The sequence below is a fragment of the Microtus oregoni genome, unplaced genomic scaffold, assembly GCF_018167655.1.
Source record: "Microtus oregoni isolate MIOR12 unplaced genomic scaffold, Mior012 000067F_000, whole genome shotgun sequence".
Classification (NCBI taxonomy): domain Eukaryota; kingdom Metazoa; phylum Chordata; class Mammalia; order Rodentia; family Cricetidae; genus Microtus; species Microtus oregoni.
The window spans coordinates 3,335,354-3,361,407 of NW_024543953.1; the positions used below are offsets into that span (position 1 = coordinate 3,335,354).

The window sequence follows — 26,054 nt, forward strand, 5'->3', positions numbered from 1 at the left end:
GGGAACCCTGATTGCTCTTCGAGCTGATGAGGGAGGGGGACTTGATCGGGGGAGGGGGAGGGAAATGGGAGGCGGTGGCGGGGAGGAGGCAGACATCCTTAAATAAATAAATTAATTAAAAAAAAATAAAAATATTAGCCTAAAAAAAATAAATAAGTGATGTGTTGAAGTCCTGACTCCTCGTACTTACAAATATTTTCAAAGATTCATTATAAATGTAATCAAGTTAAACCAAAGTCATATTAGATTAGGATGAACCTTAATTCAGCATGACAGACATGCTTTTGTATTACATTTAATTGTGTGCATGTGCTCATATGTACAGGCCAGCAGACAACTTTTCAGGATTTGGTTCTCTCTTTTTACCACATAGGTCCATGGTATCAATAAAACTCAGGTTGTCAGTCTTGGTGACAAGTGTCTTCTCTACCAAGTCATCTTGCTAGCCCAACAGGTATTTCTTATAAGACTTGCAGAGGCGAAGACAAAGGGGAGAAGATCAACTGCAAACAAGGAAGTAGAGATTAAGGCAAAGAGCATATAAACCTAGAATGCCTAGGGCCACTTGGAACCAGGAGAGCCAAGGAATAGCAAATCTTCTCTGCAGTTCTTGGTCTTGATCATCAACAGATGGGATTTACAGTCATAAAGACACACTGCTTGGTATGACTTTGAGAGTGTTTCCAGGGAGGTTCAACTGAGGAGGGAAGACTTATGATGAATGTGGGGTCCTGGACTGAATAAAAAGGAGAAAGTAGTATAAGCAGCAGCATTCATCAGTGTGACCAGCTACCTCTCACATCTGACACTATTCTTTCTCTGCTATAATGGACTGTGTCCTCTCAGACTATAGCCACTTTCTTTCCTTAAGTACTTTTGCCAGATACTTTGTCACAGCAATGAGAAAAGTAACACATTCTTCTAGAGGGTTCTAAGGGAGGAGTCTGACCCTATTGGCACCTGTATTTCAGCTTCCTGGCCTTGAGAACTTAGATGTGGTGGTGGTGGTGGTGCACTGCAGTAAGAAGACACATTTTTGTTGGTTTGTGATGTCAGTTTATGGTACTCTGTTGTGTTCTGGCAGTTCTAGGGCAACCATACAGGGTATAGGAGCTTATTACTTCTTTAGTAGTCTGTGTCTCATTACAGTAGAAATAATAGAAAAGTTAATTTCAGAAGAAGTGATGCATATCTTTTGCTTCTTTATAGGCAAAGGGTGGAGGATATGAAAGTGAAAGTGCTTACCCCAATGCAGAACTTGTGTTTTTGGAGATCCATAATATTCATGTGATGAGGGAGTCACTTCGTAAATTAAAGGAGATCGTGTACCCTTCCATTGATGAGTCACGGTGGCTATCCAGTGTGGATGGGACACATTGGCTGGAATATATAAGGGTAAAGAAGTTCAATCTTTTATCTACCTTCTGATTTAGACATCTAATATCTGTCATAAATGTTTCTATTTCTAAGTGGTTTTTCAACACCACAGATTAATGCATCTTGGCTGTGTATGAGAGCTTTTGAACATTCCTCTTGGGAACAGTTGGACTGTGGTCTTTGCGGAGGGTTTTTCTGACAAAAATTCACAATGTTTTAATTAACAATTAATAAATAATTAACTTTGAGGCAGAGTCTCAAGTAGCCCAGGCTAGCCTCCAGATTTGCTGTTCAACTGAAGTTCTCTTGATCTTCTGATCCTCCTGATTCCACCACCTTCCTTAATTATTTTTTTAAGATTTGGTCTTATTTTAATGATATGCATACATGGGGATTGGTATATGCACATGTGAACATCTGTTCCTATTGAAGCCAGAGGACTGTATTGGATACCCTGAAGATGGACTTACAGGTGTTTATGTGCTGCCTAACTTATTTCCAAGTAGCAAATATTGCAAAACAGTATGCACTCTTAACTGCTGTGCCATCTTTCCAACCCCAAGTTTCTTTGTTTTTGAATGACAGAGTCTGTGTAGCCTGGACTGGCTTTAAACTCACTACATAACCCAGACTAGTCTGAACTTGCCTCCCAAATACTGGGATTACAGGTGTGCTCTATACCTACTTAGTAAGTCAGGTTTTTAACAGAACCTTGTGGCCCTTCAATAAAGGATCCCATTTCCTTTGATCAGTTTTCATAGTTTAAAAAAAAAGATGTTAACACTTCCTAGTGAGTTATTCTTAATTAATGTTATAGCTGATTGTTGTTGATTTGTTTTGTTTTTTGCTTTGTTTGGGGTCTGAGGGCTGAAGCCTAGAGACTCACTGAAGTAGAGCCTCAGCCCTAGATGACATTCTTAATGGTTTATAGGTGATAATATCTAAACTTTTTTTTACAAAATTATCTTATACAGAGGTTGACACTTAATGAATCCTTGTCTGTTTTGCCTTCTTTTCTGAAGGTGCTGCTTGCTGGGGCAGTACGAATTGCTGATAAAATAGAATCTGGGAAAACTTCCGTGGTGATCCACTGCAGCGATGGCTGGGACCGAACATCCCAGCTCACATCTCTGGCAATGCTGATGTTGGACAGTTATTACCGGACCATTAAAGGATTTGAGGCTCTCATAGAAAAGGAGTGGATAAGCTTTGGACACAGGTTTGCACTGGTATGTTGATCTGGTCTATGTATAACTGTTTTCCTATCTCACATACATGTACTTGGCATTTGGTAACATATATTTATATACATGAACAGCCCTTTTCCTTTGCACCAGACCTAAATTTCCATAATAAAATACCAAGGACCTCCACATTGTATGCTCCTGATAGGGATTATTTTATATAATTAAAAGGAAGTCAAATCCACATAGCACAGAATTAACCACGTTAAAGTGCTCAATACAGTGTCCTATACTATATTCACAATGCTAGTCCCCAAACCTGTTTGTCACCCCAAATGGAAGCCCTATATACATTAGTCAGTGCACCATTCCCATTCCCTGCAGCCCCTAGATTCCTAATCCGCCTCTACAAAGTCTCATGAGATTATACAGGCTTTTCCATAACAAAGTACCACAGACTGGTAACATAAACTACAAATGTGTATTTTCTCACTATTATAGAGGCTGGAAGTCAAAAATCAAGTTCCAGTAGGGTTGGTTTCTCCTGAAGTCTCTCTTCTTGGTTTGTAGATGGCCATGCCATGCTCTTCTTGCCTCTTCCCACATGCCTTTTCTCTGTGATCATTTCCTTGGTATCTTTAAGGACAGCAGTCATATTGGGTCAGAACTTAACTTTAGTGACCTCTTTAAAGGTCCTGCCTTTAAATACAGTAACATTATAAAGTACTGGGGCTTTGGGCGTGTAATTCAGCCTGGAAACTCTTGCTTTCAATTTGCAGAGTATATTCCTAAGTGAATTGTTGGGCCTTTGGTGGGCATTTGGGGCAGCCATTTGTGTGTGACTGAAACTGGCAGTGAATTCTACTGTGCAAAACCTCTTGAGCTGTTGGGGATCATCCATTGAATTGGAATACTCCCAAAGTCAGAGTGAGGCTCAGTGTGAATTGCAGGGTGCAAGGACTTGGAGTACCATAGGTGTGGGGATCCAAGTTTACCTGCTGTGAATACACTTCAAGGAGGAGGGCTAGGGAGAAGCCCTTCTAGAAGGAGGGGTAGCTCCACAGCCTCTGAGCTTCATGGCCTGGGAAGCTGTTGTCAGATATTTATTTAGAAATTGCTTCTGCCTCGGTTTCCTTCGTTCTGCAGTTAGGTGTTAAAGGGGGAGGAATTTGGATTTATTAAGTGCTTGCTGCTGAACCTGGCCCATATTCAGAGATGTTGTGTCTATTTTAAAAACACTATCTTTTTTCAGTTTTTAAGTAGGATCTTTATATTTATACATAAATGTGGGTAAGATATTCAGACTTCATTGACACAATTTCCATTTTATTAACATTTTTTATTTGAAAGCTTTTAAATTTTACATACTAACCCCAGTTCCCCCTCCCTCCCCTTCTCCCACTCCCACCTCCCTCATCTCACCCCCACATGTGCTCCTCAGAGGAAGTAAGGCCTCTTTTGGGAAGTCAACAAAGTCTAGTATACCACCAAGTTGAGGCAAGACCAAGCGCCCTCCACCCTGTATCAAGGCTGAACACGGTATCCTATCATAGGGAATGGGCTCCAAAGAGCCAGTTCATGTGCCAGGGATAAATCCTGATCCCACTGCCAGTGTCTCCACAAACTGCCCAAGCCACACAACTGTTACCCACATTCAAAGGGTCTAATTCAGTCCTATGCAGGTTTGCTGGCTGTCAGTCCATAGTCCGTGAGCTCCTACTAGTTCAGGTCAGCTGTCTCTGTGGTTTTTCTGATCATAATCTTGACATTCCCCATTCTTACTCCCTCTCTTCAATTGAACTCCAGGAGCTCCACCTAGTGCTTGGCTGTGGATCACTGCATCAGCTTCCATCAGTTACTGGTGTAGGTTCTATGATGACAGTTAAGGTAGTCACTAATCTAATTATAGGGGAAGGCCAGTTCAGGCACCTTCTCTACTATTGCTAGAAGTCTTAGTTGGGGTTATCCTTGTTAAAACAGTAACTTAAATGCTTGTTCCCCTTCAGCAAAATCTGAGCTCCATGGGGAAGAGAGTATATGGTTTCCAGGTGTTTACAGCTGATTTTCTCTGAAGTCTCAGAAGCTACTTTCTTTCATGTTTCATCCCCAAAATGTTTGTCCTGAGGGAAAGAAGGCTCTTAAGGTGCTTTAACCAGAAAGGAAGTGCTAAGAGCTCTCTATAGACATATCAGCAATGGTAGTACCAGAACTAACAGAAGCTAGGGTGTCAGGATGAACACAGAGTGCTGTGTTCTTTTTTGTTAATTTTTAAAGATTTATTTTTACTTATGTATATGTGTGGCCATGTGCATGTATGCTGCATCTGTACATGTACCTATGGAGGCCACAAGAGGGTGTTAGATCTCCTGGATCTGGAGTTTAAGATAGCCTAGAGCTGGAGTTAAAGGCAGCTGTGAGTCACCTGATGTAGGCAGTCCTGCAGTTGACAAATGGTGAACCAGGTTTCTATTCTAGGGTGTGAGTTGTCTACCTACGGCCACGCAGCTGAGGTGGTAAGGGAGAGGGCTTCAGTCTGCAGCCACAATTGGCTGAGTCTCTGTTCTCTACTTCCCTTGTTTCCATGAATGAGCTTCTGAGTTCCTTAAACTAGTACCTGCTCTTGCCTGCTTCTGTCATATATTTCTTGCACATTATCACATAACTTTATAGCTAACTTCTTTCTGTCCTGCCTCTGTTCCCATTGCTGTATAAATATGCTGTTATAACCCTAAAATACAACCCTTTTGACTTTATGATCTCCTCCAGCTATTATTGCAATTATCTGCCTTCCTTTATATTAGAACACTCATCAGAACTATTTTATGCATATCTACTTACCACTGCATTTCTCCTTCTTGTCTGTCTTGACCCCACCTTAACTGGGCTTCCTTCTCACACTCATCCATTGCAACTGGTCTTACCATAGCCACTTTGCCAAACCCTTCCATTACTTGGCCTGAGCATTTGTGTTGTTATTTCCTTAAGAAGTGCTTTTTTTCACTAGGCTGTGACTCTACAATCATTTGCATTTTTTCTGGTTTGGACCCTCCATCTCTCCAACCTCATTGTGGTGTCTTAGGGCTCAGCCCTGGTACTACTTCTCTTCTATGTATGCTTAATCTCTTAATGATTTCAGCCAGTGCCGAATATTTGAACCTAGCTTCAGATCTGGCATTCCCCTTCACATTGCCACCACTTCTCCCTTAATTTTGGTCTATTCATTTCTTTCAGGGAGTATCCTAAGTAGATTTTGTGAAGCCTGTCCCCTTGCTTCCTGTCATTCTCCTGTAATCAAATGGAGCATTAATGTAGTCACTGCCCAATATGAACTCAGTGTGACACTCAATGTGTCCCTAGTTCAACTCCCTAATCTCACACCCAAGATTCCCCTCTTCACTCATTCCCTGAGTGTGAGCCCTGACCACCCACTTAGAGTTCTCCATGCACCCGTCTGTAGAAGGAGCTGCGGGCAGTGTTCCTGCCACCCAGCTCCGGACCGCCTGGCTAGCTTATGCCCCGAAATAACAACACACAAACTGTATTCATATAAACACAGCCTGGCCCATTATATCTAGTCTCTTCTTGGCTAATTCTCTTATCTTGCTTAACCCATTTCTAATAATATGTGTAGCACCACAAAGTGATGGCTTACCAGGAAAGATTCAGCATATCTGACCTGTGTCCATCTTGGGCCTGAGCTTCATTGCATCTGACCAGAGAGGAGAGGCATGGCGTCTGGCTCACTTCCTTCCCAGCATTCTGTTCTGTCTACTCCACCTGCCTAAGGGCTGGCCTATCAAATGGGCCAAGGCAGTTTCTTTATTAACCAATGAAAGTAACTCCTCCATCATTTCCCCTTTTTCTGTTTAAACAAAAAAGAAAGGCTTTAACTTTAACATAGTAAAATCACATATAACAAAACAGTTATCAAGCAAGAATTACAATATTTTTATCTACTTTATCTTATATCATAACTAAGGAAAACAATAACTATCTACCTATTCTTCAACTCCATCAAAGACTCCCGAAGGATATAATATTACCTAAGCAAACAAGAAATAAGCAACTTCCAAACTCTAGAAATGAGAGAGACATTTTGCTTCCTGGACAGTCACCCAAAGTTCCTCTATACGGTTGGGGCATCCATCTTCGGCCTACAGGCCCATAGTATCCAGTAGACTTTTTCCATGAAGCAGGAAATTTCAAAAACAGTTCAGTCACTATCTGCTGTGTCCTGCAGAATGTCTTGTAGACTCGCTCATGAGTCAGGAACCCCAAAGAATCATCTCACCTTTGGGCAAGTTCAGCAGTCCTCTCTCTGCAGGTTCTTTTTGTCCAGTTTATGCAACAGTTCAGGCAAGAGCAGTTTCTTGCCCAAATGGCTATCAAACTCTGTAAGGAGCCTCTTCGATTCCCATCTTCCTCTCGAAGTAGATTGGTGCTGCCAGGAGCAGACATGTCTCATTGTCATGAAAATCCTTAAGTTATTAAAACATTAAATGCCATATTTTGTAGTCTTTGAAAGATATGAAGAATGCCTATCTGAAATATATTCATGCACACCTAGAAAGTCTAACTAACATGACTACAAACTTGACTATTATAGATGATTATCTATTAACAGCCTATATACATTTACATTTTTAAATGAACTACATAATCACAATACCTTAATCAAGATCAGAAATATGCATATATATAACAAAATTGTCCTTAAATTTATATCAACAAAGCAAAACATACCAATATAAATTATCCATATCTATATCATACCCCCTTTAAATGTAAAAGAACATTTATAAACAATATTTGGGAACATGGGCGCAGTTTTTTCTTTCCAAGCTGCTTCCTGCTGATTGGGGGCGCTGTTAATCAGATCTTTCATGGTGTAACCTATGTGCTAGGTTCCTATCAGTCGGCAGTTGAGCAAAGTAATTTTTTGAGGGTGTTCACAGCCACCTTTCAGGAGGGCGTGGTCTATTATACCATATTGGGATAGAAGCAATCCACAGGGTCTCATCCTCTATGAAAACAAAAGAAGAATCTCTTTTCCAAAGTATCATATCCTTAGATCCAAATTCTGAAGTCAAGGTATTTTCAAAATATCTATGTTGGATTAGTTCAGCATCATTTATAAACAAATATCTTTTAGTATCAGTTGCTCCTTCCTCAGCATTCAAACAATTCAAAGAGAGCATAATAGCATACAGTATCAAGATTCTCATTGTATTTTCCATCTTTGTGCAGCTTTATTTTAACTTCTATTTTGTTTGTTTTTACTTTTATTTTTTGAGACGCGTTCTCTGTATATCTTTGTCCTGGAATAACTCTATAGACCAGGCTGTCCTTGCACTCACAGAGATCCACTTGCCTCTGCTTCCCAAGTGCTGGGATTAAAGGTTATGCTACCACACCTTGAACACACAGAGATCTGTCTGTCTCTGCCTCCCAGGCATTGGGATTAAAGGTGTGTCCTGCCACACCCAGAAGTCACAGAGGTCAATCTACCTCTGCCCCATGAAGTCACAGAAGTCAATCTACCTCTGCCTCCCAAGTGTTGAGATTAAACGTGTGTACTACCACACCCAACTACTTTCTTTCTTTCTTTCTTTCTTTCTTTCTTTCTTTCTTTCTTTCTTTCTTTCTTTCTTTCTTTCTTTCTTTCTTTCTTTCTTTCTTTCTTTCTTTCTTTCTTTCTTTCTTTTTTAACTTTAAGAACTTTGACCTTTAGTTTACATATATTTTAACAAACTGTAAACCATTTAGAGATTTTTTTGCCTTTGAATCTCTCTTTGTCATATATGTCTCTTTTTTCTGACCACATGAGCCTTTAAATTACTGAGCAATATGGGTAGGATTAAAGCCGTGGCTTTGCCGCCTAGATCCAGCCCATTCCTTAGCTTTTCAGCCTCATGGCGGAGGTAACGGCTGTAGCCATTTTTATTGCCACAACTCTATGGCATTTCAAGGTCCCTGCCAGCAAGAAAGCTGCAGCCTTCTGCTCACAGACCACACTCAGTTGGCCTGCCTGTCTGAAAGAGTCAGAGTTTGCCCTGGCAGGACAGCCCAGAAAGCCGGCATTTTAAAATGGCTTAGCTTTTTTCCTGCTACAGCTGAAAACCAAAAAGCATGCATTCAGCTTTTCATCAACACCGTTTTAAGTGTTTGTGGTAGGACCTCTTAAAAGAGCTGCAGGGTTTTGCAGCTAAAGCTGAATCGGGAAGCCTCTCTTAGATGAGAGCACTCTGCTTGCCTCTGGCAAGCAGAGCAGACCCGAGAAATTGCTGCTACCAAGAAAACATGCTTTACTCTATTCTTTCCCAAGCTTTCTCAGGCTTTCTGTAGATTCAGTTATCCACGTCTGGGTGCTATTTGTCGAAGGAGCTGCGGTCAGTGTTCTTGCTGCCCAGCTCCCAGCCGCCTGGCTAGCCTCACCACTTCTCACTGATTACAGTACATTCATTGATATATCAGGGGGCAGGTGTCTCCCTGGCATTCATAGTTTATCTAAATGAGACTTCCATAATGACTGCATCTTATGTGACTTTACTGCCTTATACTCTTCAGCCCCTTCCTAAGGTTGTTCACGCCTTCCTTTCTGTCTTCACTATACCCAATGCACATGCAAAAGCCCTTGCAATAGTGTATTACCCTTATTATTTACAGGTCTTTACCCACTTGACCACACCACAAATTAATTACTCCTCAAACCCAGGCACTCTGCCGCAGTTGTCTTTGTATCCTAGGTACCTTACCAAGAATTGTGCCTCATCCACATACTATTGAATTGCCTAGAATTCTGAAGGCCAAGCAGGATCCCTTATACCAGAGGAGGTTAGTAGATGTTAAAAAGAAAAGAATGAGAGGACTGGAGAGTTGGCTCAAAGGGTAAAGGTATTTTGCCTTAAAACAGGAGGGAAATTCTGGCATATGCTACAACATAGATAAACCTTCAAGACATTATGTTGACTGGAATAAGCCAGACACAAAATGATAAATACTGTGTTTTCCATTTACACCAAGTAGCTAGAATCGTACTCTGGCCTTACACACATAATGCACATAAAAAATTAAACCTTTAAAATAAAATAGAAACAGCCTCCCAAAACAATCACCACCACAACGAAACAAAACACCTACCCTACCAAATGAAAATAAGGTAATATATTTTAAGGGGATTTTTGGTGTGTGGGATCCTTTGAGATAGTGTCTTACGATGGCAGCCCTGTCTGGCCTGAAACTCACTATGTGTTGTGTAATATTTTGACTGCATTCTGATGCTCCCAAGACTTCCAATAAAATTTGCTTTGAATCAGAGGGTGGAGCTAGCTACTAGCTAACCAAAGTTAACAATAGAAGTTTTAGAGGACTGAGGACAGATAGAGAGACAGGAAATGGTAGGACGGGTCTTAGAGAGGGCCTGGCCCTTCACTGGTCACTTTGCCACTGCTTCTTTACTCATTCAGGTTCTTATCCTGATATCTGAATCCCAAGTTTTTATTGATAAAGAATAATAATCAAGTATGTAGACCAGGCTGGCTTCAAACTCAGAGATTCACCTGCCTCTTCCTCCTGAGTGCTCTGATTAAAGGAGTATGCCACCATGTATGGCATCTCTGAGATTTTATGAAAATAATTTTGCAATTTATTCTTTCAAATGTTTATACATGTACACCATGTGTTTTTACATGTACACCATGTGTTTTCATTTTGTCCATTCTTCCCTATCTCCCTCCAACTCCTCTTTGGACCTACCACCCTGGTTGTTAGATGCTGACATTACTTGGTCATTTCCTTGTTTTAATGTCTTTCCAGGTGGTGGTTTCATTATTTTTCAAGTTCTCTATGTGGTGATTGAATAACCTGCTTCATAATCATTCCTTTCTTATCCTTTTGCTTATTTGAAGCTTCTTTTAGAATGCTCACTCTGTGAATATCTTATTATTCATTGAACTTTCGGTGCTTCTGGCAAATCTCTTTGTGTGATCAGGAATCTTAGCTTTAAGTATGAATGCATTGATAGAAAATATCAAAGGTGTGAAGTGTGATCCTGAACTTGCTTGAGGAAGGACTCTGCCCCAATACCATTTCAAGAATGAGATCTTGGGTTCTTCAAATCATATAAAAATGGATAGCACTTATATACTCATTCTCAGACTTTACTGATATTTCTTATTATTTTTGTATATGTTTATGAAGTGTTCATGTATATGGATATGTAGAGGCCAGAGGTTAACATCTAGATTTCTTTGTCTCTCACTTTCTACCTTTGAGACAGTTTTCTCACTGAACCTGGACCTCACCATTAGCCTAGATTGGCCATCAAGACTCCAGGGTCTTCTCTCTGTGCCACCATACCCAGCTTTTACATGGCCTAAGCTCAGCTCCTCTGCTTGGACAGCAAGCACTTTCTACATTGAGCCATCTCCTTCGCCCTGTTCGTGACATTTCTGAACTATGTCCTACTTTGTTCACTCCTCATTAGGCCTCATACATTGCTATAGTAGTGGCCCTTGATCCCATCATTTGAACTAAAAGGTTTGCTAGCCAGTTCTCTATCTATCTTAGTATCAACTATATTAAAGTGAAATTATAAAACCATCACCATATAAACATGGAGTAAACTGAAATAGTGTTTCCTAAAAGAAATGAAAATCCATTTAGTTTAATGAACTCTTATTTTTAATTATGTAGTCATTTATTTTTTAAATCATACAAAGTAGCGCTTTTTGTTGTGGCATTTTCATGCTATGTATCATTATGCTCTAATGTCTAGTTCCTCCTTCTTACAATTTTGAGTGTCCATAATGAGCAGGAGTTATCATAGGCATAATGAGACATGACTAGACAAATTAATTGACTTTTGAGAGGACTATAACACAATCGCAATCTTTTGCTTCTTTCCAGAGAGTGGGCCATGGTGATGACAACCATGCAGATGCTGACCGATCACCTATATTTCTTCAGTTTATTGATTGTGTTTGGCAGATGACAAGACAGGTAAGAGATTTTGAGTACATTTCCAACCTGTTATAGTCTTTGGTTCAAATATACTTCATAGTTGAAAATTAAATTTCCATTTCATTAAATTTCAAAATGAGGGTGTGTGCATATTAAAAATGGCCCCTTTTAGCCAGATGGTGGCGGCACACGCCTTTAATCCCAGCACTCAGTAAGCAGATAAAGGCATATCTTCCTGAGTTCCAGGCCAGGCTGGTCTACAGAGCAAGTTCCAATACAGGCTCCAAAGCTACAAAGAAACCCTGTCTCAAAAAAACAATGACTCCTTCTATTACTCAATGCAGTTTTGCTCTTATTCACTTACAAATGTGAGTAGAAAAGTAGAATTTTCTTCCGCTAGCAGTTTTGGCTAATCCTCCTACCCACTAACTGCATGGCACTTACTCCAAGATTTCATCCCACCTTAGAACTGCTAGTTAAAGAGTCAGTCCAGGGTATCTGAGAATCCTCACACTCTGCTCCAGGCCATAGCCCTCCACATACCACAGTCAATGAGAGTAATAAGTGTCTAAGCGCCAATAACAGACAGGAAGCTCGGGAACTTTTTGTCCTAAGTTGTTATTTTAGTTTCTTAACTCCATCGAACAGGGTTCTGGTAAGTAAGGAAACACATGGGGATCCTCCTTCCCTAAATTAGTCAGGTCCTACAGCTTCACTTTAATTAAGACCCACTCAGATATTCCCTGATCTCTAACATCCAAGTCTGAGTTTGGAGTATTAGCCTTGGGATAGGAGACTGTGCCAGAGACATGAATTTGGACCCAGAAAGAAGGAGAGAAAAAGCAGAGCAGTTTTTCCCAGTGTGTACTACTCAGTCTGGCTTGAGTGGATGTAAGTTGGAGACAGAACCAGGGCCTGGATGCTGTCCTTCCTGTGCATCTGTGAGAAAACCCTAGCCATCTTCAGGTCCCAATGCCTTGAGGTGCATGTTTGATGCTCCTGAAAGCCTTTTCAGAGGACATTTATCTCCTTCTCACCATGGAAAGCTATGAATTACCATCCTTGTTTGCTCACTGTGGCCTGCTATTACTGGTAGAAGTGTGTTGGGATGAGAAAATGTTAGGAACAAGTACATCGCCTCTGCTGTCCTCCCCATCCCAATGTGGACTGTTTCCCAGCAGCATCCCCTGGGATCTTAGTGGCCATACCAGCTCTAGACTCTCTACATACCTGCTGATGCTCAAAAGCTAGAGCCAACACTCTGGGCTCCCAAGCCCCTCAGGCTCTTCTGATGTTTGAGGGCACAGTGCTATACCAGACCAACTGGAACTTGAACCAGCACATGAATCCCCTGGGGTTCTTATTAAAATGCCAGAGTGTGCATTCGTGTATGTATGCTAAAGTTTGCAGAGCTGCCTTTTTGATGATATGAGTTCACAGACTGTGGCAAGAGTCTAAGATACAGACCTCCCTCTCAAAATGAGAAACAAGGGGAGAGGATTTGGAATAGATTTTACAGGCCATCACTTGGAGCAGGCTCTCTTACCTTTAGACTTAGCATCCGCAAGCTGACAGGGTTCTTGTGTTAACTGAGTTTCATGTCAATAGTAGGTCTGAGGGGATCATGCCCAAGTGAAAGGTAACAGAAAAGAGGCTGAGAAGGACTAGAGTCTGGCTGGAAGTCCTTCTGTTTGTGGTACTAGTGACAAAACTTGATGGTTCTTACATTCAAGAAAAGAAAGCATGAAACACGTTTTAGAAAAAAAATACCTTAAAAGTTAAATGCAAAAAAATGTGATAATGTTGATCTGAACTAGCTCATTTTCCCCAAATACTTCTGAGCATGCACATTGGTATGCACATTTGTTTCTGTCCTTCCAAACTGATCTATTCCTCATACTGATTAGTGCTTATTTTTACTTCTAAGCTGTTCTTTTGTGCTGCTTTATTGGTTTTTAAGAAAGTATATAGGGGGTTTAGATGCAATAGGGGCCTCCCAAAACTCTCTGATTCTGGTTATTAAATGTGTGTATAATTTTTCTTAAAGTAACATTAGTACCTGAGGAGAAGAGATAAGTGGTAAGTCTTTAGCTATAAGTCAATAAATAATTTTTACATAAACAAGCTAGTAAAATATGTAGCCATGTAATAAGATTTGCTTATTCATTTGCCTACTGCAAATTGAGTTCAATCAGTATAAAGTCAGAAAAAAATTTGCAAAATACAAGGAGCTGTTTTGTATGTAGACTATTACAAAAGGAACTAGAGAAATGCTTGGGGGATTCTATAGCATCTCAGAAACTTTCTATAGCATCTGTAGTTTAAAGGAACATTTGCCCTTTGGGATAACCCTTGATTATTTTGTTCCTCAAAAAGTATAGAATTTCAGTGTACATTATGATGGATTTTTTGAGACTACATTGTAGATAAATTTTTAATATAGTCTCTGGATGATGACAAGAAAACAAACTACAGCTTGTAGAAATTTTAATCTTCTGTTTGCAATTCCCTGGCACTACCACTGTCCCTACTGTACTATATTCTGAATTATTTACTGCAACACTGCTCTTTGAGCAATTGCCATCTTGACCCAGCCACCCAGTAGGTGTATATGGGTTTCTGCTTTTCATGAGTGCTGTCAGGCTTGAATTTACCCTTGTCTACATTGTCTTCCCTCACCTGGCACATAGTTGGTCATACTAAAGCTTGTAGATACTGCCACTAGAACACACCACCCAAGCTTCCAAATCCAGAATATAGACTTCTAGAATAGGTATAAATATTCAGTGTTCCAGTTGTCTCAGGCTACATACTACTAACCTAACAACAGTTAGGAAACCTGTGTGTCAGTGATCCTGGTTGTCACTCAAGAGATGTCAAGATTAGACATATTAGACATACTAGTATGCATCACTCTGAGTGCATAATAGAAATTGTTTTTGAAGTGCTAGGGATTGAGTCTGGAGTCTTGCACATTTTAGACAAGTGTTTCATTACTGAAATACCTGCACTCTGCCCAAGAATAGGTCTTTAGTATAAATTGACTTGATGATAATATGACTTCTGTTTATTTGCTTTTGTTCCAGCTTCCTTTGTTTCATTCAACAGAGTATGTTTCAGTGCTTTAAATTAGAACTCTGGCACATGGTAGGCACTCAGTACAAGCCTGCTGCTGAGATCATTATTATTTCCAGATGTCTCATGGCTGTTAAATGGCTGGCACCTGTTGGCAGTGCTAACAATCCCACTGAAATTCTTAATAACCACATTATGCATTGCTTAAAACAATTGAGGTGAAACCATGTGGTTTTTCTTCTTTAATCTGGTAATATGATTAATTGTAGTAATTGATGTTTTTTGTAACAGTGATTTTTTTTTCTGTTAAACCAGCCTTGCATTCCTAGGATAAACCAGATGTTATCATGTAATACTGGCCTTTTTATATACTACTAGATTCAGTTTGTTTACACATTGGTGATGATTTAGAAGTATGAGTTCTTGGGGTTGTATTTGTGGGAGCATTCTTAAGTATGAGTAGTCTCTAATACATATAGACCTAGTTACATATTCAATTCCTCTTGAATAACTTTTGATAAGCATTGAATCTGGAGAGCTCCTCCCCACTCTGTGACTTGCAGTGTGCCTCCAAATGGGAAGCAGATCCAATAATAGTGCTTTCCTCACTGACTTGTCTTTTCTCAAGGGCCACAGTTCCATGTTGCCTACTGCCAGTATCTAAAGACATTTGTTTCATGTTGTGTTTAATCGAGCTTTCTAGGTCTTTCTGACAGAAGGATAACTCTGAGCTTTGTTCTACCCTGTAAGAAACTGGAAGCTACCTGGTTTTTTGGGTATTGAAAAACATAACAAATTGTGTTGGTTATAGTTGTTCCTTAACCAGCTATATCGGCTTGACCTTAAAATTCCCAATTAGTTAAATTTTACATGTACTGTTGATTTTTAATCTGACAATATTGCATATTGTAGTCCATTTCTTTCTGTCACAAATAAGTAATATGACTTGTTTTAGAAATTAGACTTTAAGACTAAACTTTATTTTTTTCTCTTTATTTAAGTTTCCTTCAGCATTTGAATTTAATGAATTATTCTTGATTACAATTTTGGATCACCTCTATAGCTGTCTTTTTGGAACCTTTTTGTGCAACTGTGAACAACAGCGCATCAAAGAGGTAAGTGTATTTGCTTCCCCTATTGTTCAGGCACCTTTCCTAGTAAGGTCTACCAGAAGGGGGCCTGAATGGAATAAGGATTTTGCTCCTGGTCCTACTGCTGCTTGTAAATGGTACAGAGTTGTAGAAGAGATAACCCTAAAAACTTCTAGAAACAGAAACCCAACAAGCCTACAGCTCTCTAAAGTGTAGGACAAAATCCATACTTCCACAGTTCAGTTTGATGGAACCCTGTTAACTTTTTTTTAAAAGATTTTAATTTGTTTTTAATACACACACACACACACACACACACACACACACACACACACACACACACACACACACTAGGGAGCCAAAAGAGAGCTGGAGTTCTTGGCAGCATGAACCACCATGTGGGTGCATGAAACCAAACCCAGGTCCTCTCTAAGAGTGGCGAGTGTCTTTAAGAGCCAAGCTGTCTCTCTAGCCCTTCTGCTAACTTCTTAATTTTAAAAAAGGGGGCATTAAATAGTAAATATAATGGCGTGTAAAACGAATGTCAATAAACATGCATAAAGCAAAACAAAGGAAACCCATAACAGCAGGATGAAATCTATGAACTGTGTCTTTACCAATTCTTGTAAAATAGAGTACAAGATTTATTCTTCATGTTAAAAAAAAAGCTCAACGTAGATTACATAATACAAAATTTACTCATCAGAAGTATACAGTTCAGTACAAGCTGATATTTAATGTCATAAATATTTTAGCAACCCTCTTGGAAAATTCCATATCTATTAGCAGTTATCCTCATATCCCCAACATCTAGAAACCTGCCTGTCTTTTAAAGGTCTGATTTCCAAAATATATAAAGAACTCAAGAAACTAGACTTTAAAATGCTAATTAATCCAATTAAAAAAATGGGGCAGTGATCTGAACAGAGAATTCTCAACAGAAGAAGTTCAAATGGCCAAAAGACACTTAAGGTCATGCTCAACCTCCTTAGCGACCAGGGAAATGCAAATCAAAACAATTTTGAGATACCATCTTACACCTGTCAGAATGGCTAGAATCAAAAACATCAATGATAGCCTTTTCTGGAGAGGATGTGGAGTAACGGGAACACTCATCCATTGCTGGTTGGAATGCAAACTTGTACAACCACTTTGGAAATTAGTGTGGCGGTTTCTCAGGAAATTTCCTATAAATGGACTCATACAGTAGGCACATATTTGTGAGTGACGTACTTAACCTAGTGGAACAATTTCAAGGTTCATCCATATGACAGCATATTCCTTTTTATGTTAAGCAATATTTCTTTATGTGAACAGAGCACATTTTGGGTGTCCATTTATCAGTTAATAGATATTTCATTTTTTTCTTTTGTGGCTCTTTTAAATAATGTTGCTATAAGTGTTCATGTCCAAGTCCCATTGTTTAATGGTTATCTGTGCCACTATAACCACATATTTGGGTATTAGGGTGTTTTATTCAGATGAACAAATCTAATTGTTACACTATTTCTAAAGTGTATACTGTAAAATTGAGAGGGAGATATAATGTGATGGAAATAGAAACTTTTCTAGCCTGCCACAGTGGTGTTTTTGTGCAGATAGCCATGCCATTGCAGGGGATCCTAAATGCAAATTTAACTCACATTTATGATTATGAAGAGTCACAGAAACAAACATCAATCCAGACTTCAGTATGCATTTGTTATTAATGAGCCTGCTTATCCTGTAGATGCTAGAAAGTTCTTATTCTACCTCATTACAGATACAATTGCCAGAGATTGCCTAGCTTGAACACTATGTTTTCCTGGAACAGCACACATGTAGCATGAGGCTATGCATAGCCAGAGGGGTGGGCCTTAGTAAATGTGCATAGATTTTTCTGTGTTTGAATTCACTTCATTATCCAAATTCTTCCCTTTCTGAAATACTAATCCTTGAGGCTGTGGAGAATTTATTTCAATGTAGTGCTTTTTTTCTTTTTCAGGATATATATACAAAGACTATATCTTTATGGTCTTATATTAATAGCCAGCTAGATGAATTTTCAAATCCCTTCTTTGTGAATTATGAGAACCATGTGTTATATCCTGTTGCTAGTATGAGTCACTTGGAATTGTGGGTAAATTATTATGTACGATGGAATCCACGGATGAGACCACAGGTAATTTTGTATTCTTCTTTTTAAAAGAATAAGTCTTTCTTTTCAAATGAAGTTGGTATTATAAAAATGTGTGTATAGTAGATACTGACATATTGAAGGGCTATTGTTCTTAGAAGTCAAGGCTCCATCTTTTGTGTTCCCATTTCAGAAGGTTCCACCCACATACCAACCCTGAACCACTTGCTGAGTTAGAGTTCCAACTCTTACATGTATGTCTTCTGACAAAAGTATGAAAAGATGAATGTATCATCTCTTGCTGTGTTTGCTTCTGAATCTTATAAATTTCTGGGAGGTATTGTGGGTGGCACCTCCCCCTGCAAGTGTACTTATGGAGGCAGTGGAGGAAAATGCACCGAGGTTCACTTCTGATGTAATAGAAGAGGATTGTGATGAGTTGTTGAGCAGCTACAGTAAAGTTTCCCTACCCTGCTACATAATTTCACAGTAAAGAAACAGGTTTTGACATTTTAAAAAAGGTACAGTGCACAACAGAGGCCAGTCAAGCAAGCCTCCCTTCCACTTGTTCTGTTCAGTGGCTGAGCTCTTGATGCTCTTGATGCTCTTGATGCTCCCTGATCAGATATACCAGAGCTTTGACCCAGCCTTGCTCTCCACCCTTAGTATTCTCCACATTGAAGTGCGGTTAATAAAAGCTCAGAGATAGATATTGGGGTTCAACCTGAAGATCTGAAAAGCAAAGCAGCCAGCCACTGGCTCTTACCTCTACTTCAGTCCGAAATGGCGATCCTGCCTCCAGGAATCTCACAATGAGACTGTGACTGAGAGCTGCCCCCTCCCATCTTATATTGCTCTCTAGGGCTGGGATTAAGGGTGTGCACCACTACTGCCTGGTTTCTATGGCAAACTAGTGTGTCTATGGGATTAAAGGTGTGTGTCACCACTTGCCTGGACTATAAGGCTGACCAGTGGGGCTATTTTACTCTCTGATCCTCAGGCAAGATTTATTTACTAAAGTACGAGTGAAATGCCGCTGTACCACATAGGTAGCCAGGCCTGGCAGGGTCTAGGTCTAGAAAGATGTCATACAGAGGCAGCCTTCTGCTGCGATTTTTGTTGTTTCTTGAGTTTAATGCTCTGGTGGTTTAAAGGACAACTAACAGGAATATGTTGTTAGGTTTTGCTTTAACATCACTAATTTCATCATCCAAGGACCAGAAACTCATCCTGCTCCTCATCTGTCCCTCACCTGAAGTCTGTACAGTCTCTATTTCTTCCTTAAGCCCCGCTAGCTAGGGGAAAGTTGAAACTACTCCTTTCTGTTTTCTTTGCCCAGAATGGAACTCCAGGTGCTCCCATCACTTTGCTTACCCTCCCTCACCTAGACAGCGCGCTCACTTTTGCACTGCTGACACGTACATATCTCCTCCCCTGATCTTCTTTTGTGTGACATTGCAGCCCAGGCTGAGGTCACTTGCCTCATTTTCTGATGCTTTCCTGTTAAATTCCAAATGTTCCACATGGCGAGAGCTTTCTTCCTCTACATTCTGAGTTAGCCCTGCCGCCCTTGGACCTCGGGAATATTCTCTGAAACTATGTGATCAGACTGAGCCCAGCACTTGCCCTCCTTGCAAGGCCAGGCCCTAGGTCCAGGCCCTATGCTCCCCATGGCCTATACCTCTACTGCCCCTTCTCTTTTAGTGCTAGTGACTCAGCAGAGCCCCACAGAGATGGAAGTGCAAGGGGCATGTCTGTCCTTCACTGCAATCCAGAAATACTTGCCTTTCTGACCTTATCAGTATTTTTGTACTGGGCTATTTCAGGGTCCGATGAGCACTTCTTTTTCAGTAAGTAGAATCAGATTTATCAAAAATATATTACTATTTTATTAGTGTGTGTTGTACAATGGCACATGCAGGGGTTTCATTATGACATTTCCATATATAACACATAATATTATTTGATTATAATAAGCTGCCATTGCCCATTTACCTATTCACCCTTTCCCCCTTCCATATCCCTCATAATTCTCCCTTACTTACCATGTTTCCCTTGCCCAGATTTCTCATGTGGCTTAGGAAACAAAGCATGTATTCCACTTGGAGCAGCTTCCTACTGTTGTATATTTTTGTCATGCTTAGGCACCTGACTGAGTAACAGAAAAGTTGGGCTATTATACCATGTTGCAAACTGGCCACTTTATATTACTTAGAAAAGGCTACTAAAGAGTTGTCTTGATGACTCATGACAAGGCATATAGAGTGGGTGGAATGTCTTTAGCATTAGGGGAATACCAAGTCAGTGCACGCTGGGAACTGAGTGGCTTCTCAGGGACTGCAGGAGTTGCCATCTGCCCATACCCATACTCTGTACAGGTTGAAAACTTGAAGGGTGGTGAAGCTAGGTAGAAAGCATCCTCATAGCTAAGTAGATTCCTTCTGCTAGTGCTTAGCAACACGTCTTCATTGCACACTCCTGCAGTGGAGGGCTGCCAGGGACCAAGTCATTCGTAAAACTTATAGCCTGCAAGAGTCTGTCTCTAAATGCAAACTGCAGTTTCCTATAAAGGTAAGCAAATCAGGGTTCAGCATGTTGAGGGCAATGAGGAGCCATAGCATTGCTGCTATCTTGCACCTCTGTGTTTCACTGAGCATATAACTTCACTTAATACTCATGAAAGTCCCACACAAAGAGTGAAAGAAAATGACAGAAAGAAACCAGAACTCATCCAGCACCTTGCTGCCTGGTACATGTTGGCATGCACATGCCCCTGTCCAGGGTCAAACTCCATCTTTATCAGTGATTTGCTGCCAGATCTAGAACAAGGTCCTGAGCCTTCATAGGGGCATGTAAGCATGATCTGTACCAAGTAGTTCATAGTACCATGCTGTCATACTGGCCAAGTGGCAGGCGTGGGAAGGCAGCACTCTGTTTTCCCTACACAGTGCTGTGCAAAAGGGAGAACTGAGAAGGCTATCTATGAGTCATAGTTTCCCCTAAATGTAGCAAACGCATACCAAATACCTCCTAAGTATGCTGAGCATACAGTGTTTTGGGAGGCCATGCAGAACTTTGGTGACAGCAATTCTAGAGGGGTAGGTGACATTTGTGTGGCAAGGTCAGGTTGTGTTCAGAAAATATTGCTTCTCCACTGCCAGCATTCAGATAGAGGAAAGGGTGATGCACTGAAGACTGGGGCTTGGAAATATACAGGTAGATGGTGTGGATAGAAAATGGTGGCACACTGAGCCAGCTTAAGTAGAGAAAAGTGTGCAGAAGAAAGTAAGGACACATGACATCAGGTTTCTGAGACAAAGAAGTAGTAAAATTGGCCACTAAGGGCCTCCGTATCAGCATCCAGCAAAGGATGAGTATGGTGTATGGCAGTGGGTATCCTCTTAGCGCCCTCTTGGCTTGAATCTTATACATGCCCAAGAGATAGATATGACTGGCCTTTTCCTGGGCATTTTCTCTAATATAACCACATTGTAGCTAAGCCTCAGGGTTTTCTATTCCTGCAGGCATGCCTCTGCATACCTAAAAATGAAATTGAAATGTGAGAAAACATACCAAAAGCTACATGAAAATATAAGGCGATAGCAGTTCACTGAGCAACCATGGGTCTCAGACCCTGCATGTTTTGCTCCCAAGATCCCATGTGGGTTACTGATGAAGACTTGATTGCAAAGTATTATTACCACCTGTGACTGGGCTAAATGATCCCATGCCTGTGGTAAATAAGACAGACATTTTGAGAGGAATGGAGCATTCCCCCAGAGCACAATGGCCTCTAGAGCCAGCCTTTGCTATGTAATAATGGTGTTTCTGACTTTCTCTTTCTGGAGCCTGCCAAAATGGAGTTTTGGTTTGGTTTTTTTTTTTTTTTTTTTTAACATTTCTGTTGTTTGAGACACCTGGCTGTCTTTGCTCGTTCTCCTCCTGTCAGTCTTGCTGGGTCTCTCCCATCCCACTAAGAAGGATGATTGCCAATAACACCCAGAATGATAGTTTCAAGTATTTGAGGGTGTAGAAGCAGGACCTGGTGAGAGGTGGGCCAGAGAAGTAGGCTGGCCTTAGAGGCCAAGCTCAGGGTCTTACTCTTAGTCCTGAGGAAGTAGACACTGAGGAGTGGTATGTGGTGAGCCATATTGTCTCCCTGAGGCTTAGGACCAAATCCAGTAGCTGCTGTGTGTACAATGAACTGGAAAGGAAACAGGGCTCTCCAGACCCTGCCCATGCCTCCTTTGTCCGCAGCTGGTGACCTTTGCTGCTCAACATCACCCCCAGTCTAAGAAATCTATATGGTCACTTTTGTCTATAAGGGAAAAGCTGGGTCTCCAATCTGGGCTCCTAGTAGGTACTGAGGGTGTCTGTTAGCTTAGAAAGCTGGGTGTGATGAGCATAAACATGAGGACCTTCTCATCGCTTTGTTCTGCCCCCCCACCATCATCGGGGGGTCTAAACGATAATCAGGGTGAAGCAATGAAAATGCACTAGTTGGGAAACAAAGGACTGGGCTCCTGGCGCACCTGCGTGCTGGCAATGCCCTCCAGGGGCTTTCTACCAGCTCCTGTTTCAGGTGATGAAACACGGAGGTCTGTGCTGAAGAGAGTGCTGACTTCCTGGAAGTGTTTATAAAATACACGAGTACAGGGCTAAAGGAGCTGGGGGCTGACGAACACTGCTTAGTCTGGCAGCTGCGAAGAAGCTGCTTGCACTTCCGACTCTTCCAAAGGCTGCCTTGTTGACTTGTGGCTACACCTGAACCTGTTTGCTCCTTCCTGAGAGTAAAGAGAATGGAGATTGAGGATGGCCTGCCTACCCCAGTGCCTTTTCATGCCTAGCTTGGTCCCAGGGGCTGCAGGACAGCCTGGGTAACCATCAAAAGCTCCTAACTTGTGGAGACAGAATCACTGTGCTGGTTAGTTTTATGTCAGTGTGACACAGGCTAATGTTATCTGGGAAGAAGGACACTCAACTGAGAAAATGACTCCATAAAACTGGCCTGTGGTATATTTTCTTGATTGGTGATTGATGTGGGAGGGCAATGCCACCCCTAGCCTGATGACCCTGGGTTCTATAAGAAAGCAGGATGGGCAAGCCATGAGAAACAAGCCAGCAAGCAGCGCCCCTCCATGGCCTCTTCTTCAGCTCCTACCTCCAGGTTCCTGCTTTGAGCTCCTGCCCTGGCTTCCCTTGGTGAGTGTGGCCTGAGAGCTGTAAGCTGAAACAAACCCTTTCCTCCTCAAGTTGTTTTGGGTTCTGGTGTAATATCACAGAAATAGAAACCCTGACCTTAGAAGACAGTCACTTACACTTGGTGAAACATTGGTCAGTGGTCAGGAGTCTAGGCACATAGATGTCTGGGTGGTAAAGAACCATTAGGCTATGAGCCTAGATACTGAAATGCTGTGTTTGGAACAAACCATGCTCCAGCAGCATTATGCTAACAGCCTTATCTCTGTTCACTGCCAGATGCCAATTCACCAGAATCTCAAGGAGCTGCTGGCTGTCAAGGCTGAGCTGCAGAAGCGTGTGGAAGATCTGCAGCGGGAGGTGGCCACACGAGCCATCTCAGCTTCTGAGAGAGGCTCCTCGCCTACCCACTCGGTCACTCCTGTCCACACCTCAGTCTGATGAACAAGGCCAGTGTCCTGGGCCAACCATCCTTCTGCTCTACTGTCTTCCAGCAGCTCAGGGACCTGGCCAATGATTTTATGGTTCTAGTTGTCATCTTAGGATTAGGTCCAGAGACCATTTGTGTGGCTAGGTGACAGCTCCTATTAATGAGTTCTTTTATGTGAACAGCCTGTGACTTTCTTGAGGGCAGTCTCACAGGGGCATAAGATGTGACACCCACCCTGTGAGCTACCTTGTCTTGTACAGGTAGCTTGGGAAAAACTAGATTGAATACAGTGTGGTATTTCAGCTTAAGAGAATCTCCTACTACTTCTTTCCAAGTTAAGTCCTTTGTTAGGAACAACCTGTTCACGTATAGAACACATCACAAGCCATGTGGCTTCTCTCAGCCTTTCAGCACAATTTGAAAACTGGTTCTAAATGAAATGCTAGTGTGGCAAATGGACCACTGCCACTTGTTCTACAGTTATCTTCATGCAAGAAGTCCTCCTGTACAATTGGTACAATATGTACTGTTGTGTACATACAGGTATTTTTTAAAGAGAAACATGCCTTTATTTTCCTATGTCCTTTTTTTATGTTTAGAATAGTTGTCTCAGGAGTCATCTGCTGAACTGTGCTGTATGAGAAATTCTTGCCCAACAGAGTTTATGCTGACTTTTGTGTGGTACATTTGAATTAAGATTTCAGATATGTCATCTCAGTGGCAATGTAGTATTGTTCTAACTCTGGGACTTGCCTTTTGAGGCGGCACAACCCATTTATTCACTGATAGAGGTAACAGAGAATTATGAATGCTCAGTCCTTAGGTTGTTGCAGGTAAACTGAGGGCTCAAGCAGCAATTCTGTGTGTGTGTTGACGGCTCTCTAAAAGATCAAGTTTTGGGAATTGTTCTGGCCATTGAACCCTGCATCCTACCACCTGTTAAGATGTCCAGCAGCCGTGTCAGAGCAAGTCTGCTTTCCCTGCTATATATCGGGACACCATGTCTTCATTTATCACAGTCCCTTCTCAGTTTACCTAATAGCTGCTTGTCCATTCTTTAAAGCAACCAATGTGTTGCAGCTTTGGTTTGGAAAGCATAGCATGCTCTTCCTTCCTTGCTTTTCCTTTCTCGGAGCCACCCTCGGCTATCCAGGCCTCACTCCGCAGTTAACAAATGAGCTCTGCTACTCCAGCAGTCCTTCTAGGAATGAATTTCCCATCAGCTCCTCTGTGTGCAGTGCCAGCATCCCCACCCCCACTGACATGCCTAGTTTTGCATGTCACTAGGTCCTTCAGAGTTGGAGATGCGTTCGAAGCTGACAGAGTCGGCCCCTGAGCAGAGATGCATCACATCTTCCTCTCGTCAGCGTCAACTCACTGGATGCCATGCAGTTCTACATGTTGATCTCAGTTTTCAAAACATATTCCTAAAGGGTTTTCTACAGCTGAATACATAGAAAGTAGATGATTTTTCAACTTGGAACATTCTGATTCTTACAGAAAACTATCCAACCATAAGATAACTAGAGACATTTATTCAAAGTTTGATAAGCTAAGATCAAGTCTCCATTTTTATCATCTAGGGGATTTGTTTCTAAACTATAGTTTGTCATATTAGTTTTGATTTATTCTCCTCATATATACAACACCTTATTTGTAAATGGATAAACTGCCATGCCTGAGTAGGACTGCCATGAGTTCAGGGCCAGCTTTAACTGTATATTGAGTTCTGGACCAGCTGGGCTATATTGTGGAACCCTCTCTCAAAGTCAATACCAAAAAGAAAATAACACAAACTACAATATTTTTCCTTCATATAATTTTTAAAACTGGGAACATTTTCCTTAGAAATACTGTGTAATTCCCCAGCAACAACAGGACTACTAAACATAGGGTGGGCTGGATGATGCTTTGACAGAACCAGAGAAGCGATAGGGACCACTGCTTGGTGGTCAGCCACCCTGGCAGATTGGGATCTGTCCCCTGGTCAGGCCACGTCCTCCCCCCAGCTGTGTGCCTGCAGCACCCCAAGGAATCTCCATTGGATTTTAAAGAAGCACAACAGAGTATTTCCCTTTGTATGTTTCTAGCACAGAACTGTTTCTAAAACAACTTGAAGTGTAGTTTTCTTATAGAAACAATTATTTCATGTTTGTTTTATTTAAGTACTAGAATGTAAAACCTTTAAGGTTCAGATTTTTAAACAACTAGTATAATATTGTATTTGCCTCATCTGATGCACTGTATCCCAACGTGTAATTAAAATTATAATATGTTTGCTCCCTGGTCTTTTTGTTGTCTCTTTTGGCCATTCCAGTAGCTTTCCACCTGAGGAAAGTGAGTACTAATAAAATAGCATGTTGAATGCTTACTATACGCCTGCCACAGTTAATATATGTAAAGTGCCCAATGCTACTTTTTTTATTTTTTATTTTTTTTGGTTTTTTTGAGACAGGGTTTCTCTGTGATTTTGAAGCCTGTCCTGGAACTAGCTCTTGTAGACCAGGCTGGTCTCGAACTCACAGAGATCCGCCTGCCTCTGCCTCCCAAGTGCTGGGATTAAAGGCGTGCGCCACCACCGCCCGGCCTACTTTTTTTAAATTTATTTATTTATTAAGGAT

The 26,054-nt window shown here is 41.2% G+C and overlaps 1 protein-coding gene across 6 annotated transcripts in view; it reads left to right on the forward strand.

Annotated features, from left to right (window-relative positions):
• Nucleotides 1-25,721, forward strand: part of Mtmr1 (myotubularin related protein 1) — a 69,180-nt gene extending 43,459 nt beyond the window's left edge. For all 6 annotated transcript variants that reach the window (XM_041640962.1, XM_041640958.1, XM_041640957.1 and 3 more), the window contains 6 exons: nt 1,210-1,395; nt 2,400-2,606; nt 11,469-11,561; nt 15,599-15,712; nt 17,673-17,849; nt 23,283-25,721. In XM_041640962.1, the coding sequence (XP_041496896.1) occupies nt 1,210-1,395; nt 2,400-2,606; nt 11,469-11,561; nt 15,599-15,712; nt 17,673-17,849; nt 23,283-23,444 (939 nt within the window). In that variant the 3' untranslated portion in view covers nt 23,445-25,721. The remainder of the gene's footprint in view (nt 1-1,209; nt 1,396-2,399; nt 2,607-11,468; nt 11,562-15,598; nt 15,713-17,672; nt 17,850-23,282) is intronic.
• Nucleotides 25,722-26,054: the final 333 nt, after the last annotated feature.